At 36.2% G+C, this 18,300-nt stretch overlaps 2 protein-coding genes across 4 annotated transcripts; one reads left to right on the forward strand and one right to left on the reverse strand.

The window, feature by feature from the left end:
• The first annotated feature begins 22 nt into the window (after positions 1 to 22).
• On the forward strand, positions 23 to 12,906 carry LOC134266070 (arpin-like). 3 transcript variants are annotated; one of them, XM_062748308.1, is made up of 7 exons: positions 23 to 187; positions 9,459 to 9,534; positions 9,714 to 9,758; positions 10,524 to 10,656; positions 11,029 to 11,244; positions 11,396 to 11,550; positions 11,952 to 12,906. In XM_062748308.1, exons 1-7 carry the CDS (start codon positions 96 to 98, stop codon positions 11,958 to 11,960), a joined length of 726 nt encoding a protein of 241 aa, XP_062604292.1. In that variant the 5' UTR covers positions 23 to 95; the 3' UTR covers positions 11,961 to 12,906. The 3 variants fall into 3 exon arrangements, with proteins under 3 accessions (XP_062604292.1, XP_062604291.1, XP_062604293.1); XM_062748307.1 differs by lacking the exon at positions 9,714 to 9,758 and having other exon boundaries at positions 9,459 to 9,579; XM_062748309.1 differs by lacking the exon at positions 9,714 to 9,758 and having other exon boundaries at positions 25 to 187.
• A 781-nt stretch (positions 12,907 to 13,687) lies between these two features.
• Positions 13,688 to 18,026, reverse strand: LOC134266069 (V-type proton ATPase subunit D-like). Its single transcript, XM_062748306.1, has 7 exons — positions 17,906 to 18,026; positions 17,048 to 17,165; positions 16,510 to 16,657; positions 16,335 to 16,379; positions 15,932 to 16,102; positions 15,681 to 15,759; positions 13,688 to 13,927 (listed from the first exon to the last, which is right to left on the reverse strand). The coding sequence occupies exons 1-7, from the start codon at positions 17,947 to 17,949 to the stop codon at positions 13,783 to 13,785; spliced, it is 750 nt and encodes a 249-aa protein (XP_062604290.1). The 5' UTR covers positions 17,950 to 18,026; the 3' UTR covers positions 13,688 to 13,782.
• Between the last annotated feature and the right edge of the window lie 274 nt (positions 18,027 to 18,300).

Consider the following 18,300-nt stretch of genomic DNA (forward strand, 5'->3'; position numbering starts at 1 on the left):
TAAATTAATATTTATTTTTAAGACGACCTTTTTTCGAAGGGAGGTCACTCTCATAAGAAAAACAAACATTTCCTGGTTGTTGGAAGAAATAAAAGATGAGCAGGATATATGACAACAAACCCCTGCATAATTTGCCTGTGATCAGTGTCAACACGCCAAACAAATGGGATCCAAAGAAATACTCAAGGTATGCTGCAACAGATGTGACACTCACTCACTCAGTCCTCTCTGCGCCGTCTGGCACTTGAGGCGACAGCAAGGGCTCTCCCAGATAGCAGGATGTTATTGGACCTTTGTTGGGCCAACAACGCTCCTTATGTTGGGCCACTGTTTGAATTCAACATTGGGCCATGTAATTTGCTCATCGGCCCTTAATCAAACCAACTTGTTGGCTTATTGTTGGGCCAATACAGTATATTGGGCCACTGTTGGGCCAATGTATTATTTCAATATTGGGCAAAGTCATTTTTGTACAATTGGGCCATTGTAAGCAACTAATGTTGGGCCAATTTATTTCGGCCCTTAATCAAACCAACTTGTTGGCTTATTGTTGGGCCAATGTAACAGTTAATATTGGGCCACTGTTGGGCCAATGTATTTTTTCAATGTTGGGCAAACGTCATTTTTGTACAGTTGGGCCATTGTAAGCAATTAATGTTGGGCCAACGGTAATTTGCTCATCGGCCCTTAATCAGACCAGCTTGTTGGCTCGTTGTTGGACCAACGAACGGATATCATTGAGCCATTGTTGGGCCCACATATTCTTTCAATATTAGGAAAACATCATTTTTGGGCCGACGTTGGTTTGTATCTTATTGACTCTCCAGCATGACAATTCATTTGCTCTTCACTGGTTGGCCATTTGTCCTCAAAATTGACAAAGAAATATATACAATAAGGTTATACTAGTTTTGTAGTACAGTTTCATGGTAAAAGCCCTTGAAAACTATCTATATATGCTATATATGCTAGATTAATAGTTTAATACATATTCTCAATATCTCATAGAATTGCCATCAACAAGTATTGCATTGTAAGTAGCTCTACATTAATTAAGAAACTGAGGAAAAAGAAATCAAAATATAAAATTAAATTATAACATACTATAATTTTATTGCTCAGTGCATGAAGAAAACATTAATAAAGAATTAAAAGTTGATGCTCACTTCAAGCGATACATGGAGGTTTACATGACTGTATACTCCCTCTTTGATGTACATTATGCACAAGTTCAGTAAATTAAAGGTATTAATAAGCACGTCTAACAAATAAACAAAGCCCCCCTGTTCTTAAAATAATACTAAAATGAATCCGTCATTTTGTTTACTTACACAAAAAAAAATGTTTCTGTCATCTGCATCGTGTTTATAACCGACAAACAGACACAAAAAAGGGTAGAACTATGTCAAACTATATTACAGAAAAAAGCTAGGCACTGCCACTTTCCATGTGATCCCTCTCCTAAGTCTCCATTTCCTCTTCCCGAGTCTCCTCCTCCCTTCTTGTCTTCTCTGTCCGTTTCTTCCTCCCCCATCCCTGTCCTTGGCATACCTTAGCCATTCTTTGATTGTGTTCTCTATGTATTTTTAGAATCTCCAGTAGCACTAAAATTGTAATATTTGGTACTTAATATATTTGTTACTTTTCTCAGCAAAGAATAAACATACGATTAAATTTACAAGTATATCATTATATGTTTAAGTTGTCAATTAAGGAATATACCGTCTTTTTTGTTTCATGGTGTGATTAAGTGATTAGCTTGCGTGATGAAGGCATTTATGCATAAAATTTCTACGTTTGATCATCATCATCACAACAATTTTGATTCAATGTTGCCCCATATAAAATACATGTATTGAAAATTTGTCGTTACACTGAACAAATTTTAAATGAAAGAACCCAATTTATTTTTAGTACTGAATAAATTTTGTTTTAACTTCAGCAAGTTCAACATTTTCAAAATGTTTGATCATGTACTCGACGTTAAGTGTATATTAAGTAAATTAAGTGGTAGACTTCGGAAATGTATTCTACTAGACACAAATTTCAATTTAAATGAGGAGCAAATTATTCATTGTTTTAACTGTATCAAAACACATTTTTATACTTTCATTTATTTTTCTTGTATAGAAACAAAAGATTTAATCACTGATAATTTATTTTGTTTTGATATATTATCATAAGAATTTTAAATTTATTTTAGCTAGCTTGATTTTTCAAGTAGGATTGGTTGTAGATTTATTTCTGATTGTAGAGATGATCAGATTTGTTAATATACAGATTTGTAACAATTAAATGTTTATACACATTGGCCCAATGTTGGTCCAATGTATCGGGCTAACATTGGGCAAATGAGAAAAATGACACTCGGCTAACGTCATTTGCCAACATCGGCCCAATGTTCTTGTTGACGTTTTGCCAACAATGTCGCATTCATTGGGCCAATGTTGGCGCAACATTGGGCCAATGTCTGTAGAAATAACACTCTACATTAGGCCAACGTTGGCCAAACATATCGGGCCAACATTGGGCCGATGAGTAAACTTAAATTGGGTCAATGCTATTTGCCAACATTGGCCCGATGTAACCGATTACATTGGCCCAACGTTGGCCCAATGTTAGCATGCTATCTGTAAAGTGTTGACCCAACAGCACCTCCCCGTGTCTGATTTACACAGATTTGTACATGATATCGTTTAAAAACTAAATGTTAATTCAGCTAAGCCGAGGCAAACATATTATTAATACTTACAAAGTGGATGCAGATATGCAAGGTATAGTCTCATTACACTCGTGTCAGATTAAAAATGGCGCGGATATTACAAGTAGCCCGGTTGTTGTCTACCCATGATGCTCAGTCAGATTCATGGTATATTGGGCCAACGTAGGGCCGATGCCAATCCCCAAACAAATATTTTCTCTCATGATAATAGTTTTATGATATAATGCCAACAGTTAGCCCAACATTAGTGCACTATTATTCATAACCAGCTATCAATATTCCATGTTGGGCCATTGTTGGCCCATTGTTGGTCCAATCAAGGTAACCCAACATAGATAATAGAACCATAATGTAAGATTGGGCCAACGGTGTTCTGCTATCTGGGTTATTACAAATAAATAAGCATATACACAATTCAAAAACTAGAATAAAACACTCTTTGGTGCTTGATCACTTAAGTGCAAAGTTAAAATGTTGAAAATATCATATCTAAACAAAAGCAGTCATCCAATGATAAGCATGGACATAGAAAGTCCTCTTAATTATTTCAGAATGTGCCAACGTTGTCCTAACGTAAAGCTCAGCAGCTAATTATAAAATTGACACCATCAATTAGTTGGCAGTAAAATAATTGGGCCAATGTTGGCCCAATATAAATATCCCATCTTTGAAAGACCTAAACAAAATAACACTTGTGTGTATTACAATTTACAAACATTGTGCCAATGTTGGCCCAACATAATACTACCAACTTGATAGGACACGCACTTTAAGGGTGTATTACAAACAATGGGCCAACGTTGGGCCAACATACTACTACCAACTTGATAAGGCACTTTCTTTTAGGGTGCATTACAAACAATGGGTCAACGTTGGGCCAACATACTACTACCAACTTGATAGGACACGTTCTTTAAGAGTGTATTACAAACAATGGGCCAACGTTGGGCCAACATAATACTACCAACTTGATAGGACACGCACTTTAAGGGTGTATTACAAACAATGGGCCAACGTTGGGCCAACATACTACTACCACCTTGATAAGGCACTTTCTTTTAGGGTGCATTACAAACAATGGGCCAACGTTGGGCCAACATACTACTACCAACTTGATAGGACACGTTCTTTAAGGGTGTATTACAAACAATGGGCCAACGTTGGGCCAACATAATACTACCAACTTGATAAGGCACTTTCTATAAGGATGTATTACAAACATTGTGCCAACGTTGGGCCAACATATTACTACCAACTTGTAAATACACTTTCTTTAAGGGTGTATTATAAACATTAGTCCAACGTTGGGCCAACGCCATAATCCTTCCTTCTTTGGAAACTAAAGTGAATGGAAGTTGCTTACGTTGGTCCAACGTTGGGCCAACATAGGAATTCCGTCATGGTCGAGAAGGTTGACTTGGTAACATTGGTCCAACGTTGGCCCAACGTTGTTCCCCCAACGCCAACCATTCAACCTTTAACAAATGTTGGCCCAACATAGTCATGCTATCTGGGCTCCAATTGGCTCTGTCGGCTGCTGCTCTGGGGGCTGTCTGCAGGGTGAGTCCTCTGTTCCTCAGGTCTCTCTCAAAGTAAGTCTCCTTTGGGCGCCCTCTGTTCCTCTTCCCCTGTGGTGTCCAGCCAAGAGCTGTCCTGGTAATGGAGCTGGTAGGCATGCGGCAGACATGTCCCAACCATCTCCAGTCGCCTTTGGATCATCTCTGCCAGAGTATTTGCCATGTTTCGGAGATTTTCATTGGAAATTGTGTTGGGCCAGAAGATCTTCATGATGCGACGTAGGCACTTGGTCTGGAACACTTCAAGTTTCTTCTCAATGGTGACAGTGGTCTTCCAGCACTCAGATCCATATAGCAGCACACTGAGGACAGGAATAATCTGATTTTAGTGGATGCTGAGGCTTGTAGATTTCCAAACGGGTTTGAGCATGGCAAAAGCTTGGTTGGCTTTGCTGAGTCTGGTCTTAATCTCTTGCTCGCAATCACCGTCTGTTGTCATTTTGCTGCCCAAGTAGGTGAATTCCTCTACGTTCTCCAGCTGCCTCCCGTTGACTGTGATTGGGTCTGTGTTTCTGTCATTTTTCCTCATGATACATGGTGTTGGCTATTTCGGAGGGTCTCCGTCTTTTGCTGTATGTCCTGATGTCTATAATTCCCAGGTCATCAAAGTCCAGGTCCTCTAGGACTGTGGTCAGAGTCCACTGAATGCCCTGCCATCTTCCTTCGGTGACGTTGCGCATGAGCCAATCCACTGCAAGGGAGAAGAGCATTGGAGACAGTATGCAGCCTTGCTTCACGCCAGTATCCACTCCAAAGGGTTCTGTCAGTTTGTTGTCATGTATTACTTGGCATTCGATGTTTTCGTAGAGGGACTGGATGATGTTCACCAGTTTCTGCGGGATGCCATAGTGTCGTAGGATCCTCCAGAGGGATGCTCTGTGAAGGCCTTCTCAAAGTCAACAAACACCAGGTAAAGTGGGCTGTTCCACTCGTGCGACTGCTCAAGTATCTGGCGGAGAATGAAGATGTGGTCAATGCAAGATCGTCCTTTTCAATCCAGCCTGCTCCTGGTAGGATGGTGTCCACTGCTGTGGTGGTGCGCTGGAGGATGTTAAAGATCTTGCTCGTGAGGGACAGCAAAGTGATTCCTCTCCAATTGTTGCAGGACAGGTCCCCTTTTTTGGGAGTTTTACAATGACTCCTTTTCTCCATGGAATTCCCAGATGTCTTTGAGAAAAGAAGAAGTCGTGGGGTGTCCTGTTCCTCTGCCTTCAACATCTCAGCGCAGACTCCATCCTCTCCTGGTGCCTTGCCATTCTTCAACTTGCAGATGGCGTCCTTCACCTCCTGTAGTGAGATGGGTCCCAGATTGATGTCCAGGTCCTCTTCTGCCATACTGAAAGAGCTGGTGGGTCAGGCTGATTCAGGGTCTGCTGGAAATGATCCCTCCATCTCGCTAGCTTGGCTTGCTCTTCAGTGATTAGTGTGCCATCACTTGCCTTCAGTGGGAGGGATTCTGTCCTCTGTCTCCTCTTAGTTTCTTAGTAATCATGTAGACAGTCTTCATGTCCTTCCTTTCAGCAGCTGCTTCCGCTTCATCTGCTAGTTTTTCTGTGTACTGCTGCTTGTCTCTTCTTGCCGAGATCTTGACTTGTCTGTCTTTCTCTCTGTACTGCATTTCTGCTCTCTCTTTCAATCTTGGGGACTTGGTGAGGACTCTCTTCTTCAACTGTTTTCTCTCCTCAATGGCTTTCCATGTGTCTGTGGACATCCATTCTTTCTTTTTGCTCTTTCTGTATCCAATGGTCTCTTTTGCAGCTTCTGTTACTGCGTTGTTGAAACTATCGATGGTGAGTGCTGTTTTGTCTTTGAGGATACTGAAACGATTCTTTAGTGCCAAGTTGTACTGCTGCTTAAGTGCTGGGTCTGTCAGCATGCCAACATCAAAACGCCGGTTCCTGCTGCTGCCAATCTTGGTCTTCCTCAGCTTAAGTGTCAGCTTTGCCACGAGTAGGTTGTGGTCACTACCAACATCTGCATTTCGCATAACTCTTACATCCTGAAGGGAGCGCTTCCACTTGCTGTTTATCACAATGTGGTCGATCTGGTTCTGCGTTCTCCCGTCTGGTGATGTCCAAGTGAGCTTGTGGATGGTCTTGTGTGCAAAAAGTGTTACCGCCTAAGACGAGGGTGTTCTCTTCACAAAACCCAATTAGTCTCTCACCGTTGTCATTTAACTGTCCTGTACCATGTTGTCCCATGATTCTCTCCCTGTTCTCGTTGTTACTGCCAACCTGCGCATTGAAGTCTCCCAACAACAGAAGAACATCATGTCTTGGGATGTCCTCCACTGCAGTCTGTAAAGCACTGTAGAACTCCTCCTTGTCTTCCTCGTCTGCTACTTCCGTTGGTGCATATGCAACGATGACTGACAGCTTGGTGTACTTGGAGTCCATTCTTACATAGAGCAGTCGTTCATTAATTGGCTTCCATTGTAACAGGCTGTTGGTGTGCTTCTTACTGATGATGAGGGCAACACCTTCCTGGTGGTTTCCATCCTGTCTGCCTGACCAGATGATGGTTTCGCCTGAGCTCATTCGCTGCTTTCCTGTCCCTGTCCATCTTGCTTCTGAAACTCCCAGCATGCAGAGGTCATAGCTGTTCATCTCATGTACTGCTTGTGCTAATCTTCCTGCTTGAAACAGAGTCCTCACGTTCCAAAAACCAACTCTCATGCATCGTTTGGGCGTCAGGAGCTCCGCAGTCTGGCTAGAGACGTCCTCTCGGATTTGATCCCCAGCCTTCATAAGTCCAGTTGCTTGGTCTGCTTCGCTCCATTGGCCAGTTGAATTATATTCCCTTGTTGTCGTTTCTGTAGCGGTAAAGTTTTTACAAAGGGTGGGGTTAGTGCCCCACGATAATTCCCAACCCTCCTCCTTTCTCATCCGGGCTTGGGACCGGCCATGGCGGAGTTTGATGTGAAGATATGAAGGCGTGCAAAATAAAACAACAATGTGTTTTTTGCAGATTGCACAGACATGCATATTAAAGGATGTTTGAAGCATACAGTAATACAGTATACACTAAAAACAGCATTTACCATCTTATTAAAATAATTTATTTATTTTTAATTAACAAATTTTGAACAAGTACATTCTCTTTATTTGAAACAGAAATGGAGAGCGTACATATAAATAATTTAAATAATTTCAAGAGTTGCTCTAGGGAGAAATATGCGAAAAATAAGAAGAAAAAAAGTATATTTAGCAGCTAGATCACTCAAAAGTTTTAAATTTAAAACTTAAAAAAAAAGAGACATTCTCATCTTTAGGAAGTATAAATAATTATTAACCAAAATTGTGTCATATGTTTTAATATTAAATTGACTTTTATCATGCACCCTAAAATTAATTAACCATGCATGCAAATAAGGTTTCTATGGGGCAACTAAGTTCTTGGGGGCCTGTTCCAAAAACTTGAACATGCTCACTCATCCAGTTAATGTGGTCTGATCTAGCATCTGAAACAAGTGTGATTATGTACATACTAGTACCTAAATGCATCAAGCATGCAGGTTTTCTCACCTTTGGGCTTTAAGATACTTGAGAATGAATCTGCTCCTTCAACTTTAACCCAGTATTTCTTCCATAAAATGAAGTCCAGTCCCAGAATCAGTATGTCTGGTAGTATATATAAATTCCTTGATGCATCAACCACTTTCAAGGTGCAAATAGGGAGAAAATGATTGATCAGAATGCTAAAAAAAGTAATACCATAATACTGGTAAAAAGAAATTTGGATAATTCTGCTAGTTTCCTTTTTTGTCTGTTGAATTATAGTCATATTCTGCCAACAAGTCCTGTGTTAAGAACATGGATGGTTGTAAGAATAAAATCTTTGTTTTTCAATTCAAAATGCTAAGAAATATCTTGTATCCATCACTATATAAATAATTTTTTGTGGAGAGATTTATATTTGAAATTTGTGATTTATGACCCTCTTCATGCAATGCAGGGCTCTTGATTCTCTGTAATTGGGGCCATTTATGGGCCCCATTCCCAATTCAAAAAAGGTACCTTTTTTCCAAATTGAATGTGTTAGGCCATATAAAATTAATCTTTAGATTCTCATCCCCGCCCGCCCCGATGTTTTTTATTTTGATTTTTGGGTATTTTCATGTATTTTTATTCAGTAAGAATTTGGGTCAAAGTTTAAGAGTTACCTCCCGTCTGTATTAAAAGTCACATGTCGCTATTTATAGCAAAAACGCCATGTGAAGAATGAAGAAAAATCGGCAATAAAAGCAGTTTAAATGTGTAAGGAAAAGATAATTTGTCAGTATAGAGAAGGCAGAGAAGAAAAAATAGCATAAACACATATAGATACCATCAATGGCAGGAGCAAGTATGTAGAGAGATTGTAACTAAGTAAAAATAGATGAGGAAAATGACACCTGGTCAAGTTATATATAACGATCTCCAGCTGTGTGACTTAGCTTTGAAATAAAAAAAAATCTACAACATCGTAGACAGACTTAAGAGAAGGCCTAGATTTTTCAGTAGAATAATTATTAGAACATTTATATAGATTTTGCAAAATAAGGAGTCAAGCATACAAAATTTATTGGTATCCCCACCTCATTTTGTTCAGGGTGTGCCGTATAATGTGTACTTGATAATTTGTTAATTAACAATAAATATTTAACTTTTAAAGCAAAAATTTTCTTTAAATATTTAAAAGAATATGAACAGAATTAAATCTATTCATATTTGCATTAAGGTAATGGAAAAAAATGTGTATTGTTTTGTTGATACTTAGGCCTATAGATGAATTAACAATTATAAAAAATAAAATCCGCCCACCCGCCCCAATTTTTTTGCAAATTAGGATGAGAATCTAAAGATTAATTTTACCTGGCCTTAATTTTCCCAAAAGTAATTTCTCCCCAAAATTAAAGAAAAAATAGCTGGGTATGTAGTAATAAAATTTGTTTTTCACATTCCTCTGTAATGCAAAGCAATAATTTAGTTGATAATAAAAAGATCAAAAACCCAGTATATCATGTTTATAGAGAATAATCATTATTCCCAAATTTCCCAAAATGTCGCTATTTTTCCCAATTTCAACAGACCCGGACCCATTTCCAAAAAGTGGTGTGAGAGCCCTGCAATGTAGTCTAAGGCATGGAATTTATGTTTGTTGTTTTTTGTATTTTGTAGTGGTGATGGCGTTATTCTTGAGGGTGTCATTAAAGGGAGGAGTCGTTTTAGTGTTACAGATAATTCCCATACAAAGGTAGGGAGGAGTCGTTTTAGTGTTACAGATAATTCCCATACAAAGGTAAGGAGGAGTAGTTTTAGTGTTACAGATAATTCCCATACAAAGTTAGGGAGGAGTTGTTTTAGTGTTACAGATAATTCCCATACAAAGTTAGGGAGGAGTGTTTTAGTGTTACAGATAATTCTCATAAAAAGGTAAGGAGGAGTCATTTAAGTGTTACAGATAATTCCCATACAAAGGTAGGGAGGAGTTTTAGTGTTACAGATAATTCCCATACAAAGTTAGGGAAGAGTCATTTTAGTGATACAAATAATTCCCATACAAAGATAAGGAGGAGTTTTTTTAGTGATACAGATAATTCCCATACAACGATAAGGAGGAGTCATTTTGGTGTTACAGATAATTCCCACACATTATTAAAAAGGTAGGGAGGAGTCATTTTGGTGTTACAGATAATTCCCATACAAAGGAAGGGAGGAGTCCGTTTTAGTGTTACAGATAATTACCATACAAAGATTAGGAGGAGTAGTTTTAGTGTTACAGATAATTCCCATACAAAGTTAGGGAGGAGTATATCGTTTTAGTGTTACAGATAATTCCCATACAAAGTTAGGGAGGAGTGTTTTAGTGTTACAGATAATTCCCATACAAAGTTAGGGAGGAGTAGTTTGTGTTACAGATAATTCTCATAAAAAGGTAAGGAGGAGTCATTTAAGTGTTACAGATAATTCCCATACAAAGGTAGGGAGGAGTTTTAGTGTTACAGATAATTCCCATTCAAAAGTAAGGAGGAGTTGTTCTAGTGTTATAGATAATTCCCATAAAAAGGTAAATCTGTCGACGTCTTTAATCAATTGTTTGCTTGAATCAAAATTTGAGTATTCTTCATGCAGTTTGTTTGAATGTATTACCGGGGGTATTAATTTTTGCAGATATGATTAAGGTATAGTTCTTTAATCTTTTTTCTGTTTAGTTTCTAAGTAGATGCAATTCTTCTTTTGTAGTTCCGCTACTACATTCTTCATATTGAGGTACTGAGAGCGCACAAAAGACAGTTTGAGAGTAATGGTCATGAAGTTGAGCCAAATTTTAGTGAGACTCACAAAGTGAGAACTGGCTACCTTAATTCATCGTACAGTGAGTGTTTTATTAAGGATCATCAATGTACTGTCAATTTTAATCAAATAAGTAGAATAGAGAAGTCATTTTTCCTTTGTTCTTTTAAAAGGTTTTGAATGTTTTATTTGGTTGTCATAAATTCGGTAGATAAAGATTTTGTAGGAGGAAGGAGAAAAAAAATTCAGAATACATTTGTTGTTATGGAATCTTATATAATGTAATATGTAATTGTTATGTAATATTTGAATTTGCTAATAAAAATGTAAATGTAAATCGAAATAAACATGCTTTTTTAATATATGTAGTTATAAGAAAATAAATGTAGTCTAAAATCTAAAATGTGATGAACTTGATCATAATTGGAACCCTTAAGTATTTATCCTTTTGCAGAGGTTGAACCAAAAGGTCAATCAGATAAACTTAGCACTGCTCAGGTCAAGGACATTGTGTGTCACCATGTCCTTCTTGACATGACATCTCCAAGACTACCTGGAGGCTGTTCAGACTGTCTGTCATTATGGTTAGAAGAGAATGAGACAGAGAAAATAGAACTAGAGGAGGGGGACACGGTCCGAGTCAAAACATCAGGAAATGGACCATTTATTTGTAAGTTACATCATAAATAGTGCCCAGAAAGAAAAAAAGAGCTGCCTTTTTGCAGACAAGGAAGGGTGTTCCACCATATAATATTTTTTCAGACTGATTTCCTGAAAAGTTGATATATATGTTCCTTGATATAATAAACTTTTTTGTATAGACAGCATTACAAGGATGGAAGCTGAAGCCAGGACAAAGAGGAACTTTGCAGGAGGGGAGAATGTGGGTAGCTCCTGGACAGACAAAATTATGGGGATGAAATCATCACAGCCCACCGATACCAGCCAGGCAGAGGGAGTAGATGAGGATGAATGGGTAGGGACTCTTTTCTTTGACTTGTTTGGCACGTGCCTTCAATTTTATTTTTAATGAAACTTTTTAAGAATATTTCCCAATTATTTTAAACTGTATATTGTCAAAATAACACTTTTACTGTTTGGTCATTTCTAAGTACAGCTTATTTTAAATCACTTTTTCTTTGTGAAAGCTTTATTTTGCTTTGTTACATGAGATGGCCTGCTTGTGAAAATTTCACTCATACATATACCTGTATTACTTTAGATTTACATCTCAATATGGAGAACTTGCGAAAATGTTGTCTTGTTCATAAATACCAAATACATGTACCTATATCACAATAATAAGGTGTCACAAAAATTAATTTACAGTATATTAATCACCTTTAAATCAACATAATGTATTCAATTTGCTTGTAGGATGATTAAACAATTGTGACAAAATCAAAAGGTCTTCCCTAAAGATTCCATTAATCTTACGGAGCCAAAGAAACAAAGCAACAGCCACTGCCATGAAGGAGTTCAATATACACAGAACAAATGTATATACTGAACAATGGGAATGTTCATTGTTATTTTTTTTTATTATGCCCAAGCTAGAAATTCAGGGGTAAATTGTCTTTGTACATGTATTGTCAGAAAATCTTTTGCTCTGTAGTTCTGCTATTAAACAGAGAAGTAAGGTATATCATTACTCAGATTCTGAGCTATCCTTTGTTCTATTGAAACACATTCTTTAAAAATTGTGTCCTTCAACAACATGTACATGTAATGTCAATTATATCTTTTGTACCATTGGTACTTTAGAGTTGAAAACTTGTATGTTTAGTTGGTTTTGTTTGTACATGTATATGACATTTTGTAATGTACAATCAATTTGAATCAAAGCTTGCTTACGACTCAAAAAAAGTTTTGATGTAAACCTAAGGTCATTTTAGCAAGTTCAATGTCAGAGACAATTTTTAAAAAAAAAATGTTATCCAGTTTATTACTTTCTGATGAAAATATTGAAAATTCATACCTGACCTAAAAATTACTTAAAACCTGAGAGTGTGTCATGACTTTAACCCAATTTTATTTGGTCCAAGTTCAAGATCACTTTTAAATATTTGATTTCTGTTTTGTAATGGAGAAACATTAAAAGCTCATTCTTGACAGTCCACAGTTTCTCTTTATCTTGATACAATGTCATTTGGACAGGTTCAAGATCACTGGAAGAAAAATTTTATAACATATCCTTTCTTTAACTCATTGTTCAAAATTGTACATTCTGAATTTTTTGTTATTAAAAATAGCCATTTTGGGGCATATATTTATCAAACACATCTTGTTTATATTGTATAATTCTTGACAAGTAAAATTGACTTAAGCAAAATCATGTTGTTGTTTTTGAAAATTTATTCCACATTTTTTAATTTTACAAGTACCCCAGTACTTAATTCACAAGATCATTGATTATCCCTTTCATTACACTAGCAATCCTGAATATATAGGGAATTTGATACATATATGTACATTGTCAAAGTCAACTCTACAACAAAACACATGCCCTACCAGCAACCCATTAAATCCATTCAAAAGAAGGGAAAGAGATATAACAAATGTTACAGTCCAGAAACTGGCCTTAAGGTTTAGTTATGATGCCAGTTACTAACCCGTTAGCTGTTTCATTTTTTGGAAAGAGCACATCCATCTCGGAAATGATGGCGAGACTAGATTCACACAAAGTGTTAACATCAAACTTTTGATATCACAATTGTAACAAATTCTTGTTCAAATATTAAGCAGCTATACTTTACATATATTAACTCCCTCCTCACTTCTAGAATTTAGTGATAAGCAAGCTGACTCTCATGTAATAAGTTTTTAGTGATGAGAATAAGAGTACTGAAAATTTCAACAAAGCTCTCATAAAGACATTCATTATAAAAAACAATCATATGTATCTACAAAAGGTAGATGTTTGTTTAACAAAGAACTGGGATGATTTAACACCACATAATTTGTTTACATGGTTAGTAACAGTCTACAACATTTCCAATTCCAAATTTATCAACTCAAGTCATTAGAGTCCAGGGAATTTTACAGGCAGAAATACAGTGTTCAATAGTCATGTGCCTGACCTTATAATCTACTGAATACAGCTTATTTGTACGGTATTAAATGTGTCATGGAAGCTTTGACAAGTCCAGCTAATATCTGATACATAGTATAATTTAATACATAAAATGCCCCTAAAACTAATTTTTCACTAATCATTAAACAGAAGGTCCTCATCTCTCTCCTCCGCTATCAGACTAGTCGGCTCCTCCAGCTTATTCTGAGCTTTCAGAAGAGCCGCTTTAGCTTCAGCCTCGGCTCGAATCTTCTTCTTTTTCTCCTGAATTTTCTTCAACCTGAAGTGAAAATCAAAAACATGTAAATTTATCTCAACAAAGTAATGTGTTACATTAGTTCGGATGAATGAAAGAGAAGAATGAAAAATGTAGGTGAACAAAGATTTCAAAGTTTACCTCAGTACGTTATCTTTTGATACTCAGCTATGTTATGGAAGGTCAGAGTTCACATTCCTTGTACACCGTATTGGAAGTTTAATTGTGACTTCATTGAAATTTAACAAGCCACAAAAATTAATTAACGACATGATCATGCGTAAATAACAACTTGAATTTATTTATTTTATCGATTATTTATAAAATCTTGTAAAATCGCAATACTTGATAGCAATACAGTCGAGTAATAGAAGAAAGTTTTTCATCAAATATGACTTCATCAGTCTTGACTTGACGCAGCACAGGTGATTCAGAGGACTTGATTCACTGGTTTAATAATTACGAGAATGCTTAAATAAATATGATACCATTGCTAATTTTTAAACCTTATCATTAAAACTAAAAGAAAATGATTTATTAAATACAATGTGTATGGAATGTGAATTTATCTAGTAGCAATGGAGCTGCACAGGGACAAGGATTGTGGAGAATATCGCTAAAACGATGAGCGTATTCGTGATTTACATGTACATCAAAATGCGAGGGCAGACTATTTTGTTTGAGCTGAAATTTGGAATATTTATTGCTTATATAGTGTATATTTTGAAAAGTGCTGGGAGCTGATCCTAGTCTGCATAACATTATTTTTATTTCTAACAGAATTTAAGCAAAGTAGAAATTTTTAGCTATTATAAGCATTTTCGGCAAAATTTTCAGTACTTTGCAAACAGCAAAGACTAGCTCCCAGCACTTTTTGGGTAGAAGAAATAAACATCTTTTAATGTGTATCGATTTTTTTTCTTGATACACAAACATATGCCCTTGTGCTATCCCCTTTTCCTATATTCAGCTTAACAATTCTATTTTTATACAAGTCACGTGACAAACAGCTGATACGTGCAATATCACTGGTAATAACTCCGGCCCAGTCCTATCCATTATTGATAGCTATATTACATTTTCTACAAGTATTCAGTTGCTTTATTATAATTTTTTAAAAGAAGTAATACATATTAAACGGTGCAAATTTCACATTTTCCATATCAGTCCTTAACATAGCTGAGTAGGCAAAAATCTCAAGCTAACAAATATTCCGCTAGTTTTCATCCCTTGATGCAACACTGACACAAATATGGTGTGGTTAGGATTTTAAATCATTTAGAAATGGACTTGCCACAAAAACTTTCTCTGCTCAATAACATGAATTCAGCATGCAAGCCAATTCATCATTGCATGATTGGTCAGCATAAAGCTTAAACATTGTACATGTAGTAACCTTAAATTAACTGAATGTTGCATCTCATCCTTAAATATTTAGGTTAGTTTCAGAACTGGAAGCAAGCTTTCAAAAATTTGAAATTTAACCTGTTCATTCATGTGTAAGATGAAATTCAAATCCCCAATGTTATTTATGCATCTCTAATCAATATTTGGCAGTGAAGTTCTTGAAAGAAAATCTGCTCCAAAAAAATTTCCCTGGGACAGAAGTATTACATAAGCTCCCCCAACTTCACTGAGGTTAGCTAAAAGTTTTACAGTTTAAATAGATGTGATACATTTACATTTTAGAGTTCAAAGTTTTTTCTTCAGTGATGTGTTTCCTTTAAATAAAACAATATTTAAGATGTTAGCTTTCTAAGGGAGACAATTAACATACCTGTAAAATTCCTCTCTTTCCCTTTCATCAAGCTCTGAAGTGATATATGCTAGTGTTCTCTCTATGCGGGGAATGATTACTAAAACACAATTACAATACTCATATTTTAGATTACACACCATGAGTAACATAATGGTTTCTAAGAATTAGATACTGATGCTATTGAAAATTTGCTACTTCAAAATGTCTTATTATTAATTTTATACAAAACAAGTTCTTGTACCGAAGTATTTTTTTGTTTGTAATCTTACCATGTTCTATAGCATTGACTCTTCTGTTTGTAATTTTTATGACTTCATCTAATGTAACAAAAGATGTCTGCAATGAAGCGAGTTCCACCAGTAACTGAATGGCACGTGCATAGTTCTTCTTCAGTCTGTCTATCTGTTGTCCACCTCGGGAGAGACCAGTTAATTCATAACCTGTCAAAATCAGTAGGTTAGTGCTTGAATGTTATCAAAAAAAAAAAAAAAATTCCCAAGATAATATTAAGTCAATAGTTTCATTACTGTATCTTTGATTTCAAATATCTATTTATTATCTATGTATATTAAACTAGGGTTTCCAACCTTATACAGCGCAGAACATTGTTATTTTTCCACAAGAAATACACGAACAGTGTACTACATTTAATGGTACCATGGTAAGACTTACTGTCAGATCCATCCTGGTAACTTTCAAACACAGGTAACATCACACCTGAAAAGGAGCGAACCTTTCAAAATTATCCTAAATCTGAATCCTCACAAAATTTACTGGTACAAGTTCCAGAAACTACAACCTCAAATACAGATGAACTTGTCACTAGATATTGTTTTGAGTGTCCTACCTGCTACATTGTCCTTCTTGGAGCGGACCTTCATCTGAGCTTTGTTGACATTCTGTAGAACCATGTGGTTGATGTCTCCCGAAGTGAACTTTGCCTCAGCCAGAGAAAAGGCTGCCTCCTTCATCACATCTCCCATCAACACTTTTGTCTACAAGATGCAAAAAATAAATAGTATCAAAACATTATAAATACATTATAAATGGTTACATAAATGTTTACTACTATATAATAATAAGGTATATCTAATCCAAAAACTGGTACTGAAAAACAAATAAAAAGAAAGAAAGAGAAAGAATGTACTCTTCAAGAAGAAAAATGATAATAACTTAATGATGAAACCTCATGAAATTGATAACTAATCATGGTCTTGTATGTTGATGGCCACAAAAAGTCAGTTAGTCATTTTATCTACACATTCATCTATTTCAGAGAAAAGGAAAGACCCATGTATAGTAATAACTGCACCTTTAAATAATGTATCTGTTACTTTCAATCAAGTTTTTAAATCAACTACATAGTAAATGAATCTTATGTTTACCTCTATGATCTTTTTAAGGATAGCTCTAAATCTCATGGTAAGAGCATCAGCTTTTTTCTTCAACAAACTATGTCCTTTCTGAGCCCCCTTTAGCCTCCCCTTCATAATGGCCATGGCCCTGTGAACAACATCACATATATAATGCATTTATTGTCATAGCATCTCCATGTTCATCACTGAGTACATCGTCGTAAACCACGGCCAAAATGTACGATCCTCTCCCATTCTGGCCGTGGTTGAACGAAGAGAGAATTCTTCGTAGCTCATTAAAATATTGACCAAGCCTAGTGGGATGATGAACTTTATCGTGACCTTTCAATATCCAATCGCACTATAGGAAATATTTCTTTTATACTATTGACGTCATCTGCAGATTTCAATTGCGATGGAAACAAAACTTGTCATTGACTGAATATGACGTCACAGTAGAGAGGCGTAAATATTCAAGATTAAGACACTTTTTGTGATCAAGCAGCCACGGGTAGGAGAGAGTTATATGCGGACTCCGGACTGTGGCTTGAGACGATGCATTGAGTATAGTTACACAAGACTCACTCTGAAGTTGACTAATACAAATCTTTATTACTTAATCAAGTCTTATCTAGCTATTCTAGGGCGTTGGACTGGTTTTAATATACGCCACTTTTGACTTTAAATATTCTTGAATAAAACCAGGGGCCTACATACTAAGTAAATACTAAAATAGGTCCCTGACATTAAGTAATGTAGAATTTAAAACATCACAGACACAAGGTTTATTTGTGGCATTTTGAAAGCGTTATGATCTCTTTTACACTGTTCCAAACATTGTTATTTGTTAAAGTTTACTTTAAATTACAAATGAAAAAATATATTTACATTCGTGAAGGGAAGATGTTGATTCTATCTCCAGATCCCGACATTTTTTCTGCTCCAAGATTTTGGTCACATGTCAATATCACGTGATTTTAAAGGAAGTAAAACTAAAACTGGAAAGAATTGGTAAAGAAAAGTTAAATCCGCAATGTGCATATGAAAAAACCATCTCAGAGAGAAAATATCAGATAAAAAAAATCGGAGAGGGCTACCTTATTGCAGCTAACAGCTTGACTTCACTAAGATACAGAGTAACTGTGTTGCCATGTTTACTAAAAATAGATTTTTCTTTGAAATTTCTTTATTCAAAAACGCTACTCCTTCTACAGTTTTAGTCTGATTTCAATTTAACTTGGCACACAAGTAGACTACACTAAGATACATAATTTAGTGCATCA

This window comes from Saccostrea cucullata, unplaced genomic scaffold (genome assembly GCF_032062105.1).
Source record: "Saccostrea cucullata isolate Sc308-1 unplaced genomic scaffold, CSIRO_AGI_Scuc_v1 ctg256, whole genome shotgun sequence".
NCBI lineage: Eukaryota > Metazoa > Mollusca > Bivalvia > Ostreida > Ostreidae > Saccostrea > Saccostrea cuccullata.